At 41.2% G+C, this 27,160-nt stretch overlaps 2 protein-coding genes across 2 annotated transcripts in view; both read left to right on the top strand.

Moving 5' to 3' along the window:
* Positions 1 to 2,546, top strand: part of LOC138963636 (uncharacterized) — a 6,614-nt gene extending 4,068 nt beyond the window's left edge. Inside the window, exons 3-4 of the mRNA XM_070335483.1 lie at positions 1,155 to 1,346; positions 2,410 to 2,546. Of these exons, the coding sequence (XP_070191584.1) occupies positions 1,155 to 1,346; positions 2,410 to 2,546 (329 nt within the window). The remainder of the gene's footprint in view (positions 1 to 1,154; positions 1,347 to 2,409) is intronic.
* Positions 2,547 to 3,221: 675 nt separating this feature from the next.
* On the top strand, positions 3,222 to 21,772 carry LOC138963635 (scavenger receptor class F member 1-like). The gene is made up of 12 exons (XM_070335481.1): positions 3,222 to 3,225; positions 3,368 to 3,610; positions 5,056 to 5,247; positions 9,909 to 10,007; positions 13,362 to 13,460; positions 13,785 to 13,877; positions 14,281 to 14,379; positions 17,038 to 17,124; positions 20,241 to 20,366; positions 20,815 to 20,958; positions 21,255 to 21,392; positions 21,729 to 21,772. The coding sequence occupies exons 1-12, from the start codon at positions 3,222 to 3,224 to the stop codon at positions 21,770 to 21,772; spliced, it is 1,368 nt and encodes a 455-aa protein (XP_070191582.1).
* The last annotated feature ends 5,388 nt before the right edge of the window (positions 21,773 to 27,160 follow it).

Below are 27,160 nucleotides of genomic sequence, written 5' to 3'. Positions count from 1 at the left end.
TATGTGCGTGTGTCTGTCTGTGTGTGTGTGTAGAGCGATTCAGACTAAAGTACTGGACCGATCTTTATGAAATTTGACATGAGAGTTCCTGGATATGAAATCCCCGAAATTTTTTTTCATTTTTTTGATAAATGTCTTTGATGACGTCATATCCGGCTTTTCGTGAAAATTGAGGCGGCACTGTCACGCCCTCATTTTTCAACCAAATTGGTTGAAATTTTGGTCAAGTAATTTTCGACGAAGCCCGGACTTCGGTATTGCATTTCAGCTTGGTGGCTTAAAAATTAATTAATGACTTTGGTCAATAAAAATCTGAAAATTGTAAAAAAAAAATAAAAATTTATAAAACGATCCAAATTTACGTTCATCTTATTTTCCATCATTTTTTGATTCCAAAAACATATAAATATGTTATATTTGGATTAAAAACAAGCTCTGAAAATTAAATATATAAAAATTATTATCAAAATTAAATTGTCGAAATCAATTTGAAAACACTTTCAACTTATTCCTTGTCGGTTCCTGATTCCAAAAACATATAGATATGATATGTTTGGATTAAAAACACGCTCAGAAAGTTAAAACAAAGAGAGGTACAGAAAAGCGTGCTATCCTTCTTAGCGCAACTACTACCCCGCTCTTCTTGTCAATTTCACTGCCTTTGCCATGAGCGGTGGACTGACGATGCTACGAGTATACGGTCTTGCTGAAAAATGGCATTGCGTTCAGTTTCATTCTGTGAGTTCGACAGCTACTTGACTAAATGTTGTATTTTCGCCTTACGCGACTTGTTTTCTTAATTGCAATGACATCAAGTGCTTTTTAAAGACTTTATGGTTGAAGTATTTGAACCCGGAGAGAGAGAGAGAGAGAGAGACTTAGACTTAGACTTAGAACATTTTATTGACATAAAGGGTAAACATTTTAAGCCAAGGGCCTAATCTTACAACGTGCCCTTTACATTCACACAAACACATCCGCTCGCACATAAGAGAGAGAGAGAGAGAGAGAGAGAGAGAGAGAGAGAGAGAGAGAGAGAGAGAGAGAGAGAGAGAGAGAGAGAGAGAGAGAGAGAGAGAGAGAGAGAGATGTAATGCTTTTGGAACACGTCTTCCCTTAGCAATGTACATGCATGTCGTTTTTTCGCTGGACAGGGAATAGCCTTAACAGCCGTCTGTACCCGTTCACCATTACTGTGGACGGTCAGACCTGTGTCAGCGTGACGTCAGCAGCAGGCAACAGGGAGAACTCAGTCACGTGCTCTTCAGTGATGTACGGACGGGTGGTGCGTCTTAACGTAACAATGCCCGGTCTGATGCTGAACCTGTGTGAATTTCAGATATTAGGTAAGCTAACAACAATACACTAAAGTCATTAATCTACGAGACAAAATATCAATAGCATTTCAGAATGAAACAAATGTGCAACATCTTCTTCTTGCCTTGTGCGTGTGTGTGTGTGTGTGTGTGTGTGTGTGTGTGTGTGTGTGTGTGTGTGTGTGTGTGTGTGTGTGTGTGTGTGTGTGTGTGTGTGTGTGTGGCTTACATTTAAATGAACAAGTTTGGTGAAGAAAATACCTTGTTTATGAAAATTAATTAGTTAATGTTATCGTACAGAGGGAATACTTTTTTCCCCACCTCGTTCGCTATGCGCTTCGTTCAATAATGAATTTTCTCGTTTTGCTCTATAAATCCCTTAGTGCCCTGGGATGTCTCAATAACCTGACAAATAAACGTATCTGACAAAACGACAAGTAGCTCGCTCGGAAGACACAAACAAGGCAATGATTCATATTATGCAATTGCTTATTGGTATGAGCAAAAAGGATGAGTTGATTGAAAACCGGTTACATAGGACCGAAGTGTATTACTTGTGAAGATTCACGAAAGGTATGCTACTTTTGAGATAGAGGGCATGTAGAATCGCCACATGACGAAAACGAATTTATGGCTGTTGAAAGGACGTGTGTGTTTGATATTCTGAGCAAAATAGTTGTTGTTACATACATAGTTTGAACAGTCATATTTAATCGACAACAAGACTACGGGGTTGTGTTCATTAGAAGGGTTACATTAACAAATACGCTTGCAGCGCGTAAGTTTTCCGCAAATCAATCCATGTTTGCAAACATATAATCAGATCAATTACCTGTTGTTCCACATCGGACGCTGTTTAAATGGCTGATAACTCATAACAATTTGTGGTGATAACATCCGTATCAAGCATACACCATCATTGATGTCTCTCTCGCCAAACTGCAACCCAACCAGTGTCTCAGCCATTGTCCATGCTATGCTTTGGTGTCCCTACCTTTGTACGCAACTGTAATTCCACTGATCTGTTGTGCACGTGGTCTGTGTTTCTGACATTTTTCGCTGACGATGTTCGGTATGCTGGAATTCTTTTCAGTATGCAAAGAGGGATTCTATGGTCTTGACTGTTCTTCTTCTTGTGACACGAACTGTGACGGAGGGTGCAACAGGATTACTGGTCACTGCACACGTAAGTTTAAGCCTTGTCTGAGAATGAATGTTTTCCGGACATAACGCTGTCAGGATTTGTAAGCGCTGTGGTAGAGTTGCGCCTCGCTTTAGGGTGACAAGCAATAGCATGTGGTCGACTCTTTAAAGGTACTGAACTTGTCAAATCCAGGTGCACGGAGCCCCTGGGGCTTTTAGTCATACCTCAGGCAGCTATCCGTTAGAAGAACTACCAAGTTTCATTGACTTGCACCCAAATAGTCAAGAACTGCGATTTTTTTACGAATTAATTTCTTACTCGGACCCGGCTGGTCTTGACCTATTTTTGGATCTAAATTTAGATCAGGTACATCACCACATCATGCACAAAACAAAATGGAGGCCGGAATCACTCAGTTGAATCGAACTCCGACCAAACACCACGTAATAACTAGGTTAATTTATGCACTCGCGTGAACAAGAAACTGTCGAGCTTCACAGATGTCGTCGTTGGGTAGTTTTGGGTTTGTTTTACTACCATATGAGGATTTTTGAACTGTAAATGCACTCAGCTGCAACAAAAACGCAAAACGAAGGCTGTGAGCTGCACTGTGCCTTTAAACCCACGATCGCAGCGAATAACTGACTTCGGTGTGCATGTTATTTTCAAACTAGACTAAGAACGCAACGCATTTGAAACAAAAAATGAAAACCCAACTGTGAAAAAAATAACTTTTCTTTCACCGTGATCCGAAACAAGCGATGGGCGTGTACTAGGTACTACGCCCTTTACACAGTAGTTGACTATAAAAGCGGGTGTATATTCGATACTCGCGTGTGGGTTGCATGTTGTTGGTAGTCATGTACCTTACCAAACTGACCTCTGCAATCCTTTGTATAATGTACAGAGAACGTGGCCAAAGGTAAGACGTGCCGTCAGATCAGCACTTACAGCAACAAAGGAGCGGCCAGTCACGCTGCCGACGGCAACACGGATGGGAACTACACCAAAGGCAGCTGTAGTCACACGGCCGGGGATGACCCATCCGGCGTGAATCCCTGGTGGGAGGTGGACCTGGGCGGGACGTACCCTGTTCACGACATCACCGTCTGGGCACGTGATGGCAGAACTGGCAAGATCGGCACGTACTGTGAGCACTTCTTAACAATTCCTGAGAGTAATTCTTGACGAAATCTTAGTTGCAGTATATGCTCGTATGCATAACTCTATCCGACCAAAAAAAAGCATTTTTTTTTAACCTGTATTGTATGAATTGACTATGTTAATCAGTAGTATTTGATTGATTGATTGATTGATTGTTTGATTGATTGTTTGATTGATTGTTTGATTGACTGACTGACTGATTGATTGATTGATTGTTTGATTGTTTGATTGATTGATTGATTGTTTGATTGTTTGATTGTCTGATTGTTTGATTGTCTGATTGTCTGATTGATTACATATTTAATTGATTGATTGTCTGCCTGTTTGGTAGAGAGAGAGAGAGAGAGAGAGAGAGAGAGAGAGAGAGAGAGAGAGAGAGAGAATTGAATTGAATTGAATTGAACTTTATTTAACAAGGATTAAGATTTAAGGCTACGCCTTTTCTTACAATCTGTCCTTGGGACGCATAGACACACAATTATATAATCAAAACATTAAAAATTAAACATTTAAAAAGTTAACCAACAAAAGGAGGTCGGAAAACTTCAGCACGTGATAATAAAGATGACGATGATGATGATGATGATAATGATGAAGATGAGGCATGAAGAGCATACATGATATGTGGTTATTCATAAAATCAAATGCATACTATGCAGGTCATTATAAATACAAGCTGGTAGCAATCGAACATGTAGCAATAGTACAACAAAAATATGTTGAGAACATACAATGCACAGCATATCTTTGACGTAATACTAGGTGTGGCAAATCAAAAGGCGTTAAACTACTCAGACATAAAGTGTTTTTTAACACATTTTTTAAAACTTTTTAATGACTTTAAGTGCTTAAAGGATGATGGAAGCGAATTCCAAACTGAAGTACCCACAAAAGCAAGACCGGTCTTATACAGGTCAATTCGTGGAATCGGTGGGATCAAGTTGACCGACCCATATCTGTGGGTAGCTTTATTAAATAATGATGTAATGTAAATCGGCACTTTACCGTAATACAATGTATGCATGAAAATGGCTTTGTTTAACTTGAGATGCTTTTCCAGTGGAAGAAAGTTAAGCATTTTTAATTTCATATCTGTTGATGCATTATCCTTTACGATGAGTTTGGCCGAGCGACGATAGAGAGAGTCTAACTTTTTCAAGTGGACATCACTGCTGCCATCCCAGAGCGTCGAAACATAATTGATGTGAGGCATTACATGAGCATGGTGGAACATTTCCAGAGTCCTTCTCTCCGTAAGAGAGAGAGAGAGAGAGAGAGAGAGAGAGAGAGAGAGAGAGAGAGAGAGAGAGAGAGAGAGAGAGAGAGAGAGAGAGAGAGAGAGAGAGAGAGAGAGAGAGAGAGAGAGTCATGACCCACGATGTTGCTTACCTGGTCATTTCTTTACATAAGTGTTGTTTTACTGCTGAATAGGGAACGACCGTCTGTACCCGTTCACCATCACAGTGGACAACAAGACCTGTGTCAGCGTGACGTCACCACCCCAAACCGGGACGCATAACTCAGTGACGTGTTCTTCAGTCATGTACGGACGTGTGGTGCGTCTCACCTTGGAAAGGACGGACCAGACGCTGACGCTGAACCTGTGTGAATTTCAAGTATTTGGTAAGCTGCTCAAAGACTCTGAAAATATTACCATACCAGAACGAAATATAATACTACCAACATCATGACATCCCTGAAAACAGGAAACAACCTGTAAACTAACACGCTTGGATGTATAATACATGCATTTTCTTTTGTGGAACATATTTTCAGAATCCATGCTGTGTTACTTTTAGTAATGTAGAAGGAAGTAATGTAGAACAGTTTGGAATTGTGGCACTTTTGAGATAAAGACCTTCGCGAACCGTCACTCGACAAGGGCTCCCCTGTAAATCGTGCAAAACAAATCCCTGACTTGCACGAACAAAGAGTTTTGAATAATCATTCATTCGCTCGGCTTCCAGACGAGTGGACGTAAACCGATAGAACTATCAAGATAAGTTTTGTGTGAATATGTGTTTGTCTGTTCACTTAAAAGATCGATATCGAAATATCTGTGAATGTATTGTTTTGTCAATAACAAACGTTCCAACAACCTACCTATCTTCTTTTATTATTCTGAATTTTGGAACGTTGGCAGTCTCTTTGTTTTTGGATTTGTTCATGGTTTACAGAATCAAAGGCCTTAAGAAAATCAACAAAAGCAACATAACATGTGTGTCCTTTTCTGCTCAAACATTTCTGAGCTATTGCATAAAGAGTAAAATTGTGATATGTGGTAGAATACTGTTTCCTAAAGCCAGCTTGATTTTTAGAAATGTTATCTTCCAGCCATGTATACAGTCTCGTGTTCAAAATTGAAGTATAACATTTAGCAATGACTCTTAAAAGGGACACAGCCCTATTATTGTCTGCACAATGCTGATCTCCTTCTTTTAAAGATAGGCACAATAATCGCCTTGGCCCATTGTTTTGGAAACAAACCTCAAACATTGCACTAAAAAAACGTCAAAAATGTAACCACACAGTGGCCTCCTGTTCTGAGCATGTGTGCCTTATGGCCATCTGGACCTGCTGATTTTCCAGTGTTCAAATATAGTACAGATACAATAACTTCTGTTTTACATTTAGTCAAGTTTTGACTAAATGTTTTAACAGAGATGGGGGAATCGAGACGAGGGTCGTGGTGTATGTGTGTTTGTGTTGTGTGTGTGTCTGTGCGTGCGTGTGTGTGGAGCGATTCAGAGTAAACTACTGGACCGATCTTTATGAAGTTTTACATGAAAGTTCCTGGGTATGATATCCACAGATTTGTTTTTATTTTTTGATAAATGTCATTGATGACGTCATATCCGGCTTTTTGTAAAAGTTGAGGCGGCACTGTCACACCCTCGTTTTTCAATAAAATTGATTGAAAATTTGGCCAAGCAATCTTCGACGAAGGCCGGACTTTGGTATTGCATTTCAGCTTGGAGGCTTACCAACTAATTCATGACTTTGGTCAATACAAATCTGAAAATTGTAATTAAAATTATTTTTTTTATAAAACGATCCAAAATTACATTCATCTTATTTTTCATCGTTGTCTGATTCAAAAACACATATACATATGTTCTATTCGGATTACAAACAATCTCTAAAAAATAAAAATATAAAAATTATGATTAAAATTAAATTTCCGAAATCGATTTAAAAACAATTTCATCTTATTCCGTGTCGGTTCCTGATTCCAAAAACATATAGATATGATATGTTTGGATTAAAAACACGCTCAGAAAGTTAAAACGAAGAGAGGTACAGAAAAGCGTGCTATGCAGCACAGCGCAACCACTACCGCGCTAAACAGGCTCGTCAATTTCACTGCCTTTTGCACGAGCGGCGGACAACGGTCATTGTCAAAAAATGCAGTGCGTTCAGTTTCATTCTGTGAGTTCCACAGCTTGACTAAATGTAGTAATTTTGCCTTACGCGACTTGTTCTGATATGCTGCTGTTCAAATCACTGCTGTCGGTATCTGTTAAACCAATCTCTTCATCAACTGGTTCACTTTCTACCTCCTCTTTTTACATATAGTCAAGTTTTGACTAAATGTTTTAACATAGAAGGGGAATCGAGACGAGGGTCGTGGTGTATGTGTGTGTGTGTGTGTGTGTGTGTGTGTGTGTGTGTGTGTGTGTGTGTGTGTGTATGTGTGTATGTGTGTGTGTGTGTGTGTGTGTGTAGAGCGATTCAGATTAAACTACTGGACCGATCTTTATTAAATTTGACATAAGAGTTCCTGGGAATGATATCCCCGGACACTTTTTTCAATTTTTTCAATAAATACCTTTGATGACGTCATATCCGGCTTTTTGTAAAAGTTGAGGCGGCACTGTCACACCTTCATTTTTCAATCAAATTGATTGAAATTTTGGCCAAGCAATCGGCTTCGACGAAGGCCGGACTTCGGTATTGCATTTCAGCATGGTGGCTTAAAAACTCACGAATGAGTTTGGTCATTAAAAATCGGAAACTTGTAATTAAAATTATTTTTTATTAAACAATCCAAAAACAATTTCATCTCAGTTTTCGTCATTTTTTTTATTTCAAAAACATGTTGCATTTGGATTACAAACAAGCTCTGAAAATAAAAAAAAAGATGAACATTATGATTTATTCCTTGTCGATTCCAAAAACATATATATATATATATATATATATATATATATATATATATATATATATATATATATATATATGATATGTGTGGATTAAAAACAAACTCAGTAAGCTTAAAAGAATATAGATACATAAAAGCGTGTTATCCTGCTCAGCGCGACCACTACAGCACAAATCTGGCTTGTCGATGTCACTGCCTTTGCCCCGAACGGTGGACTGACAAAACTACGAGTATGCGGTCTTGGTGAACAAAGCAGTGAGTTCAGTTTCATTCTGTGAGTTCGACAGCTTGACTAAAATTAATGTTGTTATTTCGCCTTACGCGACTTGTTTAAAACTGAACACATATTTAAAGTGTTCAAACCATTCTGCAATCCTAATTTTATCACTGACTTCAGACTTCTTTTCACATCCACAACTTTTTAAACGATTCCAAAAAACAGACGAATTGTTAATATTGAAAAACAGTTCATCTGCTTTCTTTTTTTGAGACTCATTTTTTACATTTAGTCAAGTTTTGACTAAATGTTTTAACATAGAGGGGGAATCGAGACGAGGGTCGTGGTGTATGTCTGTGTGTGTGTGTGTGTGTGTGTGTGTGTGTGTGTGTGTGTCTGTGCGTGTGTGTGTGTGTGTGTAGAGCGATTCAGACTAAACTACTGAACCGATCTTTATGACATTTTACATGAGAGTTCCTGGGAATGATATCCCCGGATTTGTTTTTCTTTTTTTCGATAAATAGCTTTGATGACGTCATATCCGGCTTTTTGTAAAAGTTGAGGCGGCACTGTCACACCCTCATTTTTCAATCAAATTGATTGAAATGTTGGCCAAGCAATCTTCGACGAAGGCCGGACGTCGGTATTGCATTTCAGCTTGGCGGCTTAAAAATTAATTAATGACTTTAGTCATTAAAAATGTGAAAAATGTAAAAAAAAATATTTATTTTATAAAACGATCCAAATTTACGTTCATCTTATTCTTCATCATTTTGTGATTCCAAAAACATATACATATGTTATATTTGGATTAAAAACAAGCTCTGAAAATTAAAAATATAAAAATTATGATCAACATTTTCTCTCTCTCTCTCTCTCTCTCTCTCTCTCTCTCTCTCTCTCTCTCTCTCTCTCTCTCTCTCTCTCTCTCTCTCTCTCTCTCTCTCTCTCTCTCTCTCTCTCTCTCTCTCTTATTCCTTGTCGGTTCCTGATTCCAAAAACATATAGATATGATATGTTTGGATTAAAAACACGCTCAGAAAGTTCAAACGAAGAGAGATACAGAAAAGCGTGCTATCCTTCTCAGCGCAACTAATACCCCGCTCTTCTTGTCAATTTCACTGCCTTTGCCATGAGCGGTGGACTGACGATGCTACGAGTATACGGTCTTGCTGAAAAATTGCATTGCGTTCAGTTTCATTCTGTGAGTTCGACAGCTTGACTAAATGTTGTAATATCGCCTTACGCGACTTGTTTTTTTTTTTATTAATAAAGCACGGTATTCTTTGATGGCCTCAACATATTTAACCAGGTCTTTGTCGTCACGACGAAAAATATGTAGTTTACCTCTCACTCCTTTTCTGGTTTCTTTGCATCCTTAATCGAACCACTCTGCCTCCTTACATTTTGTATTGTCAAGCGAGAGAGAGAGAGAGAGAGAGAGAGAGAGAGAGAGAGAGAGAGAGAGAGAGAGAGAGAGAGAGAGAGAGAGAGAGAGAGAGAGAGGGAGGGAGGGGGAGAGAGAGAGAAATTGAAAAGGAAGGAGAGAGAGAGAAAGATAGAGAGAGAGAGAGAGAGAGAGAGAGAGAGAGGGAGAGGGAGAGAGAAATATATAGAGAGAGAAGTAAGGAGAGAGAGAGAAAGAGAGAGAGAAAGAGAGAGAGAAAGATAGAGAGAGAGGGGGAGAGAGAGAGAAAAATTGAAAAGGAAGGAGAGAGAGAGAGAGAGAGAGAGAGAGAGAGAGAGAGAGAGAGAGAGAGAGAGAGAGAGAGAGAGAGAGAGAGAGAGAGAGACCTATGCTATTATCCTTCCAGAATACAGTTGTCGAGTTTGAGTTCGAGTTCGAGTGCATGCATACCTTGTTCCTTAATGTTTGAGTGACAAATGTTTGATATATGCAACTAGGTTTAGTTTGCCCGGAAGGCTTCTACGGACCAAACTGTTCCTCTCCCTGTGGCGTGAACTGTGAAGGAGGATGTGACAGGACCAGCGGTCACTGCACACGTACGTTTGACTTGGCTTGTCTATAAATTAGCCATGGCTAAAGAGTATTGTGTTGTTGTTGTTGTTGTTGTTGTTCTAGTATGTGTTCGCTGTTAGCTTTTGTCTTTGCTACCATAGAGACATAACTTTGTCAACCTTATATGCTGTCGAGTGTTTCACTGGTGTACCTGTCATCGTATTAACATGAATATAGCGTATCTGGTTCAGAAAATATTTTAGTCACTGACGCAGTGATATCGACCCACAGTTTCGGCGAGGAAAATGTCTGTCCACAGTCATTGTTTGCACAAACCAACCTGGAAGTTATAATAACATCGAGGTGCACGCAAGAGCAAGAACGAAACTGCAAAGAACAAAATAAATTAACAATACACATAAACAAGAACCCTGCTCGAGAAAGAAGTGGGTATAAAAGAGTATAAAAGCAGCCCGAAATTCCATGAGTTAAGCCTCACAGGACTGTGTGTACGTATGTATCGTCAAAGTGCACGGACCACCTAGCAAGGAGTGGATGTGTTTATACGATACGATAACGTATCTTATTCCCCCCTCTGCTTCTTTCTCTCTGTAAACTTGTAGGGCTAGTTATTTTTCGGTAACTTACCCAACAACCAAAATCACTTACCCAACAACGGGCCTGAATCCTCGATAGCTCATGGGTAGAGACTGTACACATTGTGGATCTACTTTTTGCGACTCAAAAGTTCAGAACACTCTAATGTATGAAATATACATTTCTGGAGCAAACAATACAACCATACCGCATTTAAACCAGCAACTACAGGCTTGAACACATGAATCTCAATATAAAATCCATGAGTTTGGTTGTTTTCTGAATTCAGATCTGCCGTGCACAATCGTTTATCGCTAGCAAGATTCCAAGGAAAAGTAACTCTCATACTTTGTCTAGCGACACGAGTAGTTCCCCTTCCAGATTTCGGCTGCATCGACAAGACTGCAATCCGACGGTCAGTTTTCAACAATATTTAATTTTATAAACAGATTACACGCAATCAATTGCAAACATTTAATCAACTTAAAGAACATGCAGCGGTTTCATACACTATTTTGCCCCAGAAAACTGAACTTCATACAGTTTTTAACGTTGGAACACGGGTGTAAAACTTCGTCTGCTAGTCACATTCGAGGAAAGAACATTTCCTGAGCGATACCAAAACATGAACAGAACACACACTATCTGCCTTTACCGCCACAGCAGAATGACAACATAACTGTGTACTTGATTTTAGTTCAAAACATGGAAACTGACAAGAAGTGTTAACAGAATTGAATGATTTGCACGGAACTATACAACCGCGCATTAATCGATCGCCTGCGCAGGTAGACTGGTTGGGTGAATATGATTCGATCAAACTTTCGCACAGAAACTACTATTTTCTTTGAATAACTGAAGAAAGGAGGAATAAAGAGGTTACATACCTCGTCTCAGTGATTATCAAAAATAATGGTCGAAGTTAGCGGATCATGAAAAATGCGAGCTTCAGCGAATCACTGAGACTCGGCATGTAACCTCTACTTATCCCATGACCTGCCTCGTTGTCTCTGTTAGCTGAGGAGGTGATTATTCTGGATAATCTATGGTTACCATAATCCATCATCACCGAGTCTCGATCTCACCTGTCATTGATCTCAGAGTACAATTGAATCATTTATAGAGGTCATTTGCTTATTTATCGTTGACTCCGGGACTACTCAGCAAAACGATTGAGATATGCTGCGGTATAAAAGTCGAACTCACGTTTGGCTAACGATCTACAAACATTTTAACATTGAAGAAATAAAGAAAACAACAAAGAATACACATACTCTGCTGAGATGAAAAGAGCTGAGTGAAGAGTATGAGTTGGCCGAAGCGGTGAGAGAGAGAGAGAGAGAGAGAGAGAGAGAGAGAGAGAGAGAGAGAGAGAGAGAGAGAGAGAGAGAGAGAGAGTGATAGAGAGAGAGACGAGTGTGATTCAAGGCGCACAACACTAGTACGCTTCATAGGCAACCGCTTAGATCAATCCCGACAACAAAATCATGATTCAAAATCCTGAGCGACGAAATAAGAATTAAACTAAAACAGTAAGCTTATGCTTACAGTTGTGTTCATTTGCTATCGCTTTTAGAGCATTAATTGCTAAATCTGGTTCAACAGAACAAGGCTGTCCCATCTGTCGTCTGCTGCAGATCTGTCGTCTGCTGCAGATCTGTCATTTGCTACAGAATCACCGGCTACTGATCAAGTTGACCAGCAACATGGGAATTGACACTTACAAAGTTGGAGATACAGTTAAAATAAAAGGTGGTGAAGAAGGTCGGGTCTTGCGTGTTATTTTTCAATTTTAAAGTAAACAACGGTGTCTAGGTTCAGGTCATGCAGGCAGATAATTATATCGTTTACAAGTTTGGGACCTACATTGAATAGACCAGCAGAACAAAACTACCGCAGTACAGTTCAGATAACTTACTGGACTGAACGACAGACATCAAGGTAAGGCTCACCTAAATGACGATTGAAGAAGTAAGTAATCCAAATTTGATCACGGAAGCACAACAGCTCGAATAAGCACAAATTCAGCAATCATCCTCATCGCTTATATTATAATCACACACGCAGTCTTTTTGGCGAATGCCTCTGACAACCGACTTGGGTCACCGACTGAAACCGGCCGGTAACTGCACAGTTTCAAATGCATTGAACTGCGCAATCTCTGTAATTCTTTGTCTTAAGCAGTATTGATGACTGAATACATAAGCAGACGTTTTATGGCGCGTTTACCGAAAAGACAAAAAGGGACTCGTTTCGCACATGAATTTGATGACACGATTCGCGGTCGCGGAAGGTTTGGCCAGCAAAAAACAGGCACTCGCAGAGTTTGTGTCAAAAAGTGGTGTTTTTTAATGAAAACGTCTGAGTAATGGGATAACAAGCTTACACACCTCGTCTTAAGTATCGTGCATATTTTCCCTCGGGTAGATGTTCAGGTATTACCTCGCCAGAGATGTTCAGGTATTACCTCGCCAGAGGCTCGGTAATACCTGAAAATCGACCCTATGGAAAATATGCACGATACTCAGAACTCGGAGTGTGTAACCTATATATATGCTACATTTGTTATTGGAATGTTCACCAGGAGCTGTTCACTTCAGCTTTGTTCCCTCGTTCTTTCCTTTTTAACTTTTACATATTTAGGGTTTGTAGTCTGCCCATCTGGCAGGTCTGGTCTTGTACTCGGCAGAACATGCACATGGTGCCACGATCCTGATTAGCAGTAACATAATAATGCGTTGTATTCAGATGAAGATTAATAAACCGTGTAAGGCCCTCACAATGTTCTTGTGTCTTCTCAGGCTGCAAGGAAGGATTGTGGGGTCCCGAGCTGTGTCATCAGAACTGTTCTGCTCACTGTGCTGGTCCTACCTGTCAGCGTGATGACGGCAACTGTGAAGGTGAGTCAGTCTACGCCGACTTTACTTGCATGGATATGACGACGTCAGTTAGTTTTGCAGCAGTATATAATGCAGTTTGAGCAATTGTTTGATTTTCTGAAATACGAAGTCTTATGTACAACTGTGTGCTAGAAACACGACATTTTAAATCAGTGTTACTGTCTACGTTAAAGCTGCGCCTCAGCCAATGTCCTTGATGCATTTTTCTTTTCACCTACGCGCACTTTAGAACACATATTTGTGTTTGTTTGTGCTATGCGTGTTTCGCCTTTTTGTTGGATGTTGCATTGCCAATACATAATAGTATACGTCCATGCTTTGCAGTGTGCCACGAGGGGTCCTATGGACCAAACTGCTCCTCTCGCTGTGACCAGAACTGTGAAGGAGGGTGTGACAAGACCGGCGGTCGCTGCACACGTAAGTTTTACACTGCAAGTAAGTTTGCGAGAGAGAGGGAGAGAGAGAGAGAGAGAGAAAGAGAGAGAGAGAAAGAGAGAGAGAGAGAGTGTGTGTGTGTGTGTGTTTGTCTGTGTTTGTCTGTGTGTGTTTATATGTGTGTGTGCGTGTGTGTGTGTGTATGTGTGTGTGTTTGTGTGTGTGTGTGCGTGTGTGTGTGTGTGTAAGTGTGTGTGTTTGTGTGTGTTTGTGTGTGTGTGTGTGTGTGTGTGTGTGTTCGAAAAAGGTTTGGGTTGCGAGTGCTTGTGTACCCAAAGAACGGAGTAATATACAATTCTGAAATGTACCATTTCAATCAATTTTACACGCACAGATGCACGAGCACACACCTTACACTTGTAATGGTTTTCAACAATTTGTACAGGCTGCAAGCCGGGATTTTCTGGCCCTCATGTTTGTCATGGGATTTGTCCAGCCAAGTGTACCGGTGATACCTGTCAACGTGCAACTGGAGACTGTAATGGTACGTAGCACTGTACAGACCCTAAGTGTCTGAATGGGCAGACACTGATCTCAATACAGAGATCTAGGAAGTTTGCCTTTCTGTCATGTTTCATTTCCTGGCGTTATTCGAGTCATCGTTGTTGTTGTTGTTGCTGTTGTTGTTGTTGTTGTTGTTGTTGTTGTTGTTGTTGTTGTTGTTGTAAAATAAAATTCAGTTCAATTCTGTTCAGTTCTGCTTCTTCTTCTTCTTCTTCTTCTTCTTCTTCTTCTTCTTCTTCTTCTTCTTCTTCTTCTTCTTCTTCTTCTTCTTTTCTCGTTCTTGCTTTGGTGTGGTTGAAGACATTATTAGTAAACCTGCAACGTAGTGAAACCAATAAGCACACCTGATCTTCTTCTTCTTCTTGGCGTTCGCAGAGGTTACACAATCAGTCCAGCACTGGTGATAAATGTTGTCGTTTTCTCCAACTCCTGTCGACTGCCGTATAGTTTGGTCTGCAAGGGAGTTGGTGACGGCCACACTTCTTTTCGTTCCTCATCTAGTAAGGGACATCGCTGTAAGATGTGTTCCGCCGTTTGGTCCTCTTGACCGCAGGCACAGGTTGGTGATGGCGCCAGCTTGAACTTTCGGTTCATGTGAGCATTGAGCCTGTTGTGGCCAGTACGCAGCCTGATGAGGTTGACTTGCTGCTCTCTGGACATTGTGTGGTAGTCATCTCTGTTTGTCCTTGGCCTCATCAATGCCTTGATGATTGTCTTCTGCTCACTAAAGCTGACACTGTTTTCAGGTTGGTCTTCCACGGCTCCTTCTTTTGCCAGCTCATCTGCCCTTTCATTTCCTGGTATCCCACAGTGTGCTGGTATCCACTGGAGGACAACTCTTCTGGTTTGTCTGACCATCTGTAATGCTTTGGCCAGCTGTGGGAGTTTGACGTTCTCTAGGGCCTGAAGGACTGAAAGGGCGTCCGAGAGGAAGACAACTTGGTGGCAAGGGTCTGCGGAGTCCTGAACGAAGGAGGCGGCCTGCATGAGAGCTTCTGCTTCTGCTTTATAGTTTGTGCAGTGTTTGCCAGTGGCAACGCTGGATGTAGCTGTATGTCCCCCAGGGAACTGGATCAGAATGCCTGCACCTCCATTGAGCACGGCGTTAGTTGCTGATCCATCGGTGTATACATGGATCCACGCCTCTTTTGGGTACTGTTCGTCGATCAGGGCTAAGGTGAGTGCCTGTCGAGCTGTGTCATTCTGATCTTCTCCTGAGGTAACATGTGGAACACTGGTGCAGATCTGGATGCCTGGTTTCTCTGTTGCCTTGGGGGTTTCCTCTTCTTCTTGAGTCAGAGGTAGAGTGTTCTGTGGAAGGACTTCCCTGTACTGTCGAGAAAGTCTCTTGCTCTCGTGTACAAAACTGCTCCGTTTAAGCCGGTTCTTGGTGAGGTTGCTCAGTCTGTGCTTCATGGGGTGGTCGGGTAGGCACTTGAGCTTCTCGGCCTGTACCATAGTCTTGGCTTCTCTTCTCTGACAGAGGGGTTGGATGGTGGTAAGCTTCTCCATTTCCTTGATGGGCGTGGATTTCATTGCACCGGTGATGAGTCGGAGGGCCTGGTTTTGCACACGGTCAAGGGTCTGCAGGTTTGTCTTGGCTGAGGTTGACCACGCTGTGGAGCCGTACTCGAGGTGGGGTCTGATTGTTCCCTGGTATACTGTCTTCAGTATCTTCTCGTTCGCTCCCCAGGTGGTACCTGCCAGCTTCCTGAGTATGGCTAGCTTACGCCGGGCCTTCGTCTCTGCCTGTGCAATGTGTGGTTTCCAGGTCTGCCGTCTATCAAAGGTGACACCGAGGTACGTTGCTTCTTCATCCTCTCTCAGAGGAGTTCCACCAAGCCTAATGGTTCCGGCTTTCTGCTTTGGCGACAGTGTGAATAGGGTGGTGGAGGATTTCTCCTTGTTGATGGAGACGCACCAATCTTCTGCCCATGCGTTCAGCCTATCTGCCGCTTGCTGCATTCTGTAGGTGGCAGTACTTGCGTGCTCCTCCTTGCACCAGATCACAAGGTCGTCTGCGTAGAGAGCAGCTTTGATCCCCTTGGGCATCTCAGACACCAGATCGTCGATAAAGAGAAGGAAGAGTGTGGGGGAGAGGACTCCGCCCTGAGGGACGCCATGACGAAGGAGGAATTTCTTGCTTTTGGTCTGGTCGACGTTAACTCTTGCCCTGCGGTTATAGAGGTAAGAGCGAATCCACTGGTACATGTTGCTGGACACGCCTTTCCTCAGCAGTTTTACAAGGAGTCCATCTTTCCAGACCTTGTCAAAGGCCTTCTGAAGATCTATCCAGGTGACGAAGACCAGCTTCTGTTCCTGAAAGGCATCTTCAACTTCTTGCGCCAGGTAAGTGACCTGATCTTCAGTGCTGCGGAACTGTCGGAATCCAGCTTGTTCAGGGGCGAGGAGGTTCCTGGATTCCAGGTACCACCTGAGGCGCTCGTTCACAATTCTCTCCAGGGTCTTCACAACACAGCTGGTGAGGCTGATTGGGCGATAGCTGGTGAGCACACTTGATGAATGTTTTACATTAGAAATACAAATAAAACACCATTCAATGAATCCAATCTTTCTCTTGCCGAGAGTATCGCACTTTACTTTGCAATGTCGACGACCTGTGTTACCTTTTTTTCAGGATGCAAAAGAGGGTTCTTTGGAAGTAAATGTACCTGCAATGCCAACTGTGAAGGAGGGTGCAACAGTACTAACGGACACTGTACAGGTAAGCCCATGGATTGTTGCATGTCAGCGATAACAGTTGCCTTCCAATTGGCATATACAACGTAGCTCTCCTGGGAGTATGTGTGTGTGTGTGTGTGTGTGTGTGTGTGTGTGTGTGTGTGTGTGTGTGTGCGTGTGTGTGTGTGTGTGTGTGTTTGTTTGTTTGTGTGTGTGTATATATGTGTGTGTGTGTGTGTGTGTGTGTGTGTGTGTGTGTGCGTGTGTTAGTGTTTGTGTGTTTGTGTGTGTGTGTGTGTAAGCATATGATCACCATTCAGGACTTGCAACTGTTGCACACCTTCAAATTTAGGACCTAAACCTAAATGGGGACCCAAAACTGAGTCCTCATTTGTTTTATTGATCTTACGTCTTCAGAAGCTCCAAAACAAGTTTTTAGTGCCAAAAGATTTGATCGCTCATTTTGCCGCAAACCTTTGAAAAAAGTGTGTGTGTGTGTGTGTGAGTGTGTATGTGTGTGTGTGTGTGTGTGTGTGTGTGTGTGTGTGTGTGTGTGTGTGTGTGTGTGTGTTGTGTGTGTGGCATGAGTACATAAGCCTGAGAGGTTCTTACGATGCAATGTAATGTTAAATATGTATCCGAGTTTCGGAACGCCACATTCAACTTTGGAGGCAAATCCCAGTCAAACAGGATTGAGAACTTTAGACCCAATTTCTTAGCCCTATACAAACTGTTATGGGTACCCAAAGGTTCCCAAGAACACAAAATGAAATGATGATAAAATCGTTTATTTAACGTCACTCTGTAAAAACATTGGCGACATTTGTCTGAGATTAAAAACACACACAGGCGCGCACACAAACTTTCCCTTTATGTACAGTGGTTCACCACCCTCCCCCACCCCCGCACACTCTCGCTCATCTAATTAAAAGTGGTAATAAGAGATACTTGGATATAAAAGGGTATTCTTAAAGGTTCTGATAAAAATATAAAGTGGCTATGAGAAGCAATGGCGTTAGTTGCAGTAATGTCTTTTCATATCCAGGGACCAAGTGGGTGCGTGTGCACAAGTCCAGCGATAAGTTTGGGACCTTGCCACCCAAGGTATTTATTAAAACTTAACAAGTCGCGTAAGGCGAAATAACAACATTTAGTCAAGCTGTCGAACTCACAGAATGAAACTGAACGCACTGCTTTTTTACCAAGACCACATACTCGTAGTTTCGTCAGTCCATCGCTCGTGGCAAAGGCAGTGAAATCGACAACCCATGCAGAATAGTGCGGTAGTGGTCGCGCTGAGCAGGATAACACGCTTTTCTGTATGTCTATTCTTTTTAGCTTTCTGAGTTTGATTTTAATCCAAACATATCATATCTATATGTTTTTGGAATCAGGGACCGACAAGGAATAAGATGAAATTGTTTTTAAATCGATTTCGGAATATTAATTGTAATCATAATTTTCATATTTTTAATTTGTAGAGCTTGTTTGTAATCCAAATATAACATATGTATTTGTTTTTTGAATCAGAAAAGGACGAAGAATAAGATGAAATTGTTTTTGGATCGTTTAATCAAAAATTAATTTTAAATACAAGTTTCCGATTTTTAATGACCAAACTCATTCATTAGTTTTTAAGCCACCAAGCTGAAATGCAATAACAAAGTCCGGCCTTTGTCGAAGATTGCTTTGCCAAAATTTCAATCATTTTGATTGAAAAATGAGGGTGTGACAGTGCCGCCTCAACTTTTACAAATAAGCCGGATATGACGTCATCAAAGGTATCCATCGAAAACAAATGAAAAAAACGTCCGGGGATATCATTCCCAGGAACTCTCATGTCACATTAATTCATAAAGATCGTCCGGTAGTTTAGTCTGAATCGCTCTACACACACACACACACATACACCACACACACACACACACACACACACACACACACACACACACACACACACACACACACACACACACACACACACACACACATATACCACGACCCTCGTCTCGATTCCCCCTCTATGCTAAAACATTTAGTCAAAACTTGACCAAATGTAAAAATGAATTAGCAGCAGCCAGACCCTATCACAAACAGAACTCTACAATTCACAGGTGTCAGCTACGTTGAAGAAACGTCGAGCTCGCGCTCTTCAACGGCCGACAACATAAAATTTGATTTGATTTGATTTGATTTGACTCTCTTCTCTCTCTCTCTCTCTCTCTCTCTCTCTCTCTCTCTCTCTCTCTCTCTCTCTCTCTCTCACTCACTCTCTCGATCTCTCTCACTCACTCGCTCTCTCTCGATCTCTCCCTCTCTCTCTCGCCATCTCTCTCTCTCTCCCTCTCCATCTCTCTCTCTCTCTCTCTCCCTCTCTATCTCCGTCTCTCTCTCTCCCCTCCTTCTCTCTCTCTATCCCTGTCTCTCTCTCTCTCAAAAAATGTCAAAATCAACTTATTGATTAGAACAATAAAACATCCATCCATCCATCTCTCTCTCTCTCTCTCTCTCTGTCTCTCTCTCTATGTCTCTCTCTCTCTGTCTCTCTCTCTCTGTCTCTCCCTCTCTCTCCCTCCCTCTCTCCCTCTCCCTCTCTCTCTCCCTCCCTCTCTCTCTCCCTCCCTTTCTCTCTCTCTCTCTCTCTATCTCTCTCTTTCTCACTCTCCCTCTCCACCTTATTGAGCTTTAGTATGCCGTCGAAGCATTTTCCACTAAAAAGTGTGACCTATTTCGTCGCCTATAGGGGACGGAAGATAGCATTCTTTCCGTCACTGTAGCAGATCTCTGCTTAGAGCTATACGGGCTGTAATCATAGGCTATATAAGTTCAGCTCTGAACGTGATAGCCTTGGCCCGTATACTCAGTTAAATGCTCCATACAAAGCTCAATAAGGTGCTCTCTCTCGCTCGCTCTCGCTCTCTCTCTCTCTCTCTCTCTCTCTCTCTCTCTCTCTCTCTCTCTCTCTCTCTCTCTCTCTCTCTCTCTCTCTCTCTCTCTCTCCCGCTCTCTCCCTCTTTCCCTTCATGTCCGCCTGTCTTTATGTGTTGTATAAAGGACAGGTTGGAAGAATAGGCTTTGCCTAAAACCTTTATCCTTTTGTAATACAGTTCTGAGTCTGAGTCTGAGTCTCTCTCATCACTGGTTTTCCCTTTAATTCAGCGTGCCCTAACGGACAGTACGGGAAGTTCTGCAACATGTCATGCTCCTCAGGCTGTGGACAATGTGACCAGGACTCTGGGAACTGCACGGCGTGTAAAGATAACCTGATCTTTCCTGACTGTACAGGTACATTAAACAGAACAGATAACGTATGTTGCAAACTGTGCATGTAAATTCATAAGGAGAAACAAAATGTGAATGTTTCAGAATACCTTGAACTGGATATCTAAATTCATAATATGCGGGCAGAGGGCAAACAAAAAATGAGACAGAGAGTCAGCCATACATACATACATACAGACAGACAGAGATCTGACAGACAGAGAGACAGACAGAGAGACAGACAGACAGACAGACAGACAGACAAACAGACAGGCAGACAAACATAGATTATGTTAGGTTCACTTACTTTCTCAGATAGATTCCCACTAGAAAACAACAGTTGTCTTTATTTATTTATTAAGGATATTTCCAGTCAGATAAATTGACATTGTCATCAACCAGTTTGTATTGTAACGTTGTTTTAGAGGTAGAATGTCCTTGTCAACATCATCAAATTCAAAACATGTTGCAGTCTGTGTCGACAAGTACTACAAGCAGACTGCCTCTGCCTGTGTCCCGTGTCCAGGGACATGTGACAACAACACACCCTGTAACAAGACAACCGGTCACTGTGACGAGTGTCCACCAGGGAAAAAGGGGAACATGTGCAATGAAGGTAATTACGAATTGTGGCCCCAAAAAGCTGTTAGTTGATAAAATGGTCTTATGTACACGTGCATAGTGTAGCGGGGAACTGATAATGCAAGGAAATTTGTTTATACAATGTGAATTCTGGTAAATGTAGTAGATGTGAGCGAGATATTGGCCGCAACGAATACGGCACTTTGCTGTGAGTCGTCACTTTCGTTAAAACGTAATTTGTAACTCTCTTATTCTCTTCGGTCAGAATTGTATTTAATCTTATCGTCTTTGTTTTATTGTTGTCCATAGTAATAATACGATGATTTTCAGCGTGTGACGGTGGTCAGTACGGTCCGTCCCGCTGCTCTCTGTCCTGTGGTCAGTGTGAAGACGGACAACAGGGTCACCCGGTCACTGGACAATGTCCTCTGTGTGAGCCGGGGTTCTATCCCCCGCTGTGTCATGCAAGTAAGTTTGTATTCTTATATAACGACTAGCAAGCTCAAAATACCCATTGAATGTCGTTATACTCTCCTGAAGTACGCAAGTATGCCGTGTCTCGCAGCTCGCAGCATCAACGTGTTTTTTGTAGTGACAATTTGTTAGCATCTTATCTCACTCACTTACTTCTGGACATTTGATTTGTTATTTGTAACATTTTGAATTAATCGTCTATGGCTTGATTCTGCTTAGTTGATGATTTTCTGTTTGATAATTGCTCCATTACAATTTGTTACAACCAATCTGCTGATGTAGAGTTGTTGTTTGGGTTTGCTATGCTGGTTGTCTGGTGGATGTGTATAGTTCTCCCCACTCTGTCATTCGTATTGTGGAAAAAAGGAACTTGAAAATGATTGTAAGTTAATGAGAAGATTGTGTACGCCCTTTTGAAAAAGTCATCTTTTGTGTCTGATTTACTTTTTCAAATGTGCATGCATGCAGCTTGTGATGACAACACATACGGACAGAACTGCAATGAGAGTTGTGGTCAGTGTAAAGGGGGACAACCGTGCAACACAGCGACAGGCAGCTGTACCACAGGCTGTGAGCCAGGCTACATCGGAGAGCTGTGTAATGACAGTAAGTCTTTTCTACACATAATCTACATTTCGGAAGCGCTTAAACATCGGTAACAGATAGACGGATAATGTTCAAAAGAATAAATTACTCAAATGTCAGTTAACTATCGTGTTTCAAAGACTAGGACACACTATTCTAACACTATTCTACTTGTTTAACCACAGGTGTAATCGTATTCTTGCGGGGTTGTATAGTGAAGAATGTAACCAACGATATGATATGTGTCAGGTCAATACCACATAGGCTGTCATAGCATCTAAGCACATAAATACATATATGTAGAGGTTACACGCCGAGTCTCAGTGATTATTAAAAATAATGGTCGAAGTTGGCGGATCATAAAAAATGCGAGCTTCAGCGAGCTTTTTCATGACCGCGAACTGAGATCATTATTTTTAATAATCTCTGAGACGAGGTGTGTAACCTCTTTATTCCTCCTTTCTTCAGTTATTCAAAGAAAACAGGAGTTTTTGTGCGAAAGTTTGATCGAATCCGAATCACTCAACCAGTCAACCTGCGCAGGCGATCGATTAATGTGCGGTTGTATAGTTCCGTGCAAATCATTCCATTCTGTTAACACTTCTTGTCAGTTTCCCTGTTTTGGACTAAAATCAAGTGCACAGATAATATGCTGTTATTCTGCTGTGGTGTGTGTTCTGTTTATGTTTTAGTATCGCTTAGGATAATGTTCTTTCGTCAAATGGGACTAGCAGACGAACTTTTGCACCCGTGTTCCAACGTATGAAGTTCAGTTTTCTGGGGAAAATAGTGTATGATGACACCGCTTTATGTTGTTTAAATTGATGAGATGTGTGCATTTGGTTGCGTGTGATCTGTTTATAAAATGAAATATTGTTGAAAACTGACCGTCGGATTGCAGTCAGTGTTGTCGAAGAAAAGGGGAACTACTCTTGTCGCTAGACAATAGTGGGGCTTGTATGTTGCAAAATCCTTCAAATCATGCAACAAACACCAAATTTAGCAAATATGAAGAGTTTTATGTGCTTAACAAAACCTGATACAGAGCCACCGCGAAAAATTAAAAAAAGGGGTAGTTTTTAAACAATTTTTCAAAATGGCCGCCAGTGTAAACGGTTGGGTATGTTAGGCATATTTCACTTCATGTGATTAACAGCAAATTTGGCGTAAATGGGCATTTGCTTTTGCTTAACAAAACCTGATACAGAGCCACCGTGAAAAAAATTAAGAAATCAGTAGTTTTTTAACAATTTTCAAAATGGCCGCCAATAAAAGGGTATTTAGGCATTTTTGATGCTACAAGACATTCTCTTGCAATAGAAACTAACACAAACACATTTTTTAAACAAAACAATACATGTATTGTTGGTACAGAGAATGATTGGACAGTGTGGGTGGCAGGGTTGAAGAATTTGTGGATTACCTAAACTGTGCAAAAATAAATATATTGCACCAATTTTCATACCAAAACGAAAACATTCATTCCTGTGCTGTTGTATTCAATGTATGCTATTGAGGGCACTCAACTTGGCTAACTGGAACACTTTTAAGATAAAAGGTGGCCTTTACATGGGTTATTTGACCGCCGCCCAAATAAGGGTACCCCCAAAATAAAACTGATAAAAATGTAATGTAGTCAACTCAAAAGTCGACTAACATTCATAATCGCTGTATTTTGAAAACGTTGTTTGTTCTCATGTGTTTACACAACTAGCACATTCCGGCAAGTGTCTATACTCAAAAGAAACTTTGGCAGTACTTGAAACAACCATCTGTCATATATACATGCGAAGTCAAAAATATGTGGGATGTAAGTCAACAAACCTGTGGCAGTTTTTAAAATATTATTTCGTGAAGATTTGAAAGTGTACTCAAACGGTTGAACTACGCCTCGTGTGTAGACACACATTCCTGAAAGTTTCAACGCAACCCACTTGGTCATTGCTAAAATACATGGATTTTAGTTGACTTGGGTATCCCTCAAATTTAACACATAAACATCTCATCCGTGAGATCGACACATACATCAGTAGGTACAATGGCACAACACTAGAAATATGCGAAATAAAACAACCTGTTCTGGATGGATAATCAAGTTGACTTTCTCTTCGTATACAACAGTGACCCAGTTGTGCCTCAGGAATTGTCGTCGGCTTTTTAAAAGGTACCCGAAGTTTTTGTCACATCTCTTTGTCACGTCAAGGGTATCCTTATTTTGACGGCGTAAATGATGATGTAAAAAAAAATGTGCCAGATAGCGAAGATGCGAGCCTTTAATGGCATAGACAGTTTGAATAAAATGACACAGGAATAAATGTTTGAGTTGGGGTATGAAAATGGGTGCAATAATATTTTTGCACAGTTTAGATGCTGACAGTTTTCACAGGCATGCAAGCACATTTGCAGAGAGCTGTGCTCTGCAGTCCTTCTTTGCAGCATTTGCAGCGTTTTGTTGTACAGCTCTTCTTGCAGGCACACCTCATGAGTTCTCAGCACACGCTGGATACCTCTTGAAAGCTCGTCCAGAATGACTCCCACTTTCCAGCCTTGAACTACCAGCCCACAGAGTTGGGTAGTCTAATAGGTAGATGGCTCTTCTCAATCTCATGTCCTGCAGCAGCACCTCACTTGTAAGGGGATTGTGGTCAATTTGGCAGCTCTTTTTACTAAAGAGGTACCGTCTAGCACTGTTTACACCCAGTACGTTGCTGGTTTTGTCCTACAAATGTACACCAAAAAGCTCTTGTGGTACTCAGCTTACAAAGAGGAGCAGACAACCTGAAGAAAGTTTGAGTGACGTCTTCAAATGCTTGCCATACTTCCCAAGCCTTCTGTTTCCCCAATACCATTGAAGAACGACATAGTGTCACAGCCTGTAAGGCTATGCAAAATGGGCAGACAGGGTGACTTCTCTTGGCCAATGGCTTTGGCAATGTGGCGATACACTTCACGAGCAGAAAAAAACGCAACACAGCTGGAATGAGAAGCAGACTGTCTGGCCTCCTCTACATCCATGGTGCAGGAAATCAGCCTGGGGTACCCTTCACACAAAAGATGAAAAGTGACATTTTTATTTGAATGTATTTGAATAATGTTTACTATCTCAGAGAGTCGGTCAAAGCCGGGGTAGCAAGCCTTCACACAACAGACCAAAATGAAAGAAAATTTTATTTCATGAATTCGTATAATTCTTACTGTTTCAGGTTAAAAAAAATTTTAAAAAAACCCAGTTTCCAGTGACCCAACTGGAAATGATTCTGGAATCTTTCTGACCGCTACATTTATTCGCTTCAAAAAGTCCCTAACAGAATGTTGACCATAGTGAGGGTACGTTAAACCCATCAAATTCACAGAGGTCGCTTACAAATTATGTGCAAACATGTTCCAATTAATAAAATAAAAAAATCTTACTGTTATTGTTAAGCTAGACAGGATGTATTAGGTAACAAACCTTGATACAGTAGTACTAGTGAAATCAGCTCCCTTCTGTGGCACCGGTATAATTGCAGAACGCTTGTTCCCAGGAACCGGCATGTGGTGTAACTCTTGTGTATATCCTGTAAAAATAAAATTCACACCAATGCACGTTCAACTTAAAATAAACAAAAGGATGAGAAACAAGCAACAAACCAAAATTGTAAAACTCAAAGAGCGGTACCTCTTCATTTTTCAAAACCACTTATCTCATTTGATTAGCATACACTGTATTAGTGTATGCTTTTGTCTGTTACCTACCGTCTTTGAAAGTTTGATCACAACACTGTAAAGACATGGTGAGTGGAGTGTTTTTATCTCCAGCTGGTCATCCTACTATCTGGCCTACCCTCACTCAGTTTTTGACTCTACGCCTCCCCACCTCAGCCGTTTAGAGACTTATGGAAGTCCTTAACGTAGGCAGGACTAATTATCATACCATGAACAATCTCTTTCTCCTCGCCTTTTATTCAAAGTTCGTTTAATCTGTTTAAAATCACCAGCGTGGCGATCATGATTTCCTTACGTGTAATCAACAGATAGATCTAGATCTATCAGCATCACAATCCAGCTAATGAGCTATTGCAAGATTAAACAAAGTCTCTGCATTTCAGCGCTTCACCCGATGAATAACAGACCCCAGGGGAGAATTAAACAGTAAAATGATGTGACATTGGTGAATGGATGCGTATTCTTGAAAACTTACCTTCAGAAACGTTGTTTTCGCTCAAATCAAAACACGCAATGTTGCGGAGGCCGCCATCTTGAATTTTCATGCTGCGGATATATAAAATTCTAAAAACGATCAAATTAAATACCAGAACACAAAAATACCCATAAGAGTATTTATGTCATGCATGTGTTATCAGCAGACAACTTCTGGTGCATGGTAAACCATTGAATTTTACATTTGCTGAGTTGGGAATATTTACTGCTGAGCGCTTTTGGTACGAACTTCGTCTGCTGTAAATGCAGCCTTTTATTCCCTATCAAAAACAAAAAAAACCCGATTTCTGAAGTGGCTCTGTATCTGAAATCCCTTAAATAATTATAAGGAACAATATCACAAAGTATGATGTTTGTTGCAAGATGTGAATGATTGATTAGTGCGTCTGCAACATACGAGCCCCACTACAAAGTATGAGTTACTTGCCTTGGGAATTTGCTTGTGATGAACGTTTGTGCACGGCAGATCTAGATTCAGAAAACAACCGAACTCATGGATTGTAGTTGTTAATTTAAATGCGGTATGTTTGTATTGTTTGCTCCAGAGATGTATAGATCTACTTCGTACGTATAGAGCGTTCGGAACTTTTCAGTCGCAAAAGTAGTACCGAAACAGAACAGCTTCTCAACCCATTGCACTATCGATGATTCAGGCTGTTGCTGGCTCGTTATTTGTTTGGTTGCTGGGTCATTATCGAAAAATAACTAGCTCTACAAATTTACAGAGGTAAAGAAGCAGAGGGGGGAATAAGTAGAGGTTACATGCCGAGTCTCAGTGATTATCAAAAATAATGGTCGAAGTTAGGGGATCATGAAAAATGCGAGCTTCAGCGAGCTTTTTCATGACCGCGAACTGAGACCATTATTTTTGATCATCACTGAGACGAGGTATGTAACCTCTTTATTCCTCCTTTCTTCAGTTATTCAAAGAAAAGAGGAGTTTTTGTGCGAAAGTTTGATCGAGTCCTATTCACCCA

Source organism: Littorina saxatilis, linkage group LG4 (assembly GCF_037325665.1).
Source record: "Littorina saxatilis isolate snail1 linkage group LG4, US_GU_Lsax_2.0, whole genome shotgun sequence".
Classification (NCBI taxonomy): domain Eukaryota; kingdom Metazoa; phylum Mollusca; class Gastropoda; order Littorinimorpha; family Littorinidae; genus Littorina; species Littorina saxatilis.
Note: the sequence above shows the minus strand (reverse complement) of the source record. Positions and strands in the feature narration are given on the sequence as shown.

Bases quoted from the DNA above. Each gene is read 5' to 3' on its own strand.
- LOC138963635 (XM_070335481.1), top strand. The intron at 3,611-5,055 runs GTGAGCACTTCT...ACTGCTGAATAG, and splicing joins TGGCAAGATCGGCACGTACT to GGAACGACCGTCTGTACCCG. The intron at 20,367-20,814 runs GTACATTAAACA...AACATGTTGCAG, and splicing joins GATCTTTCCTGACTGTACAG to TCTGTGTCGACAAGTACTAC.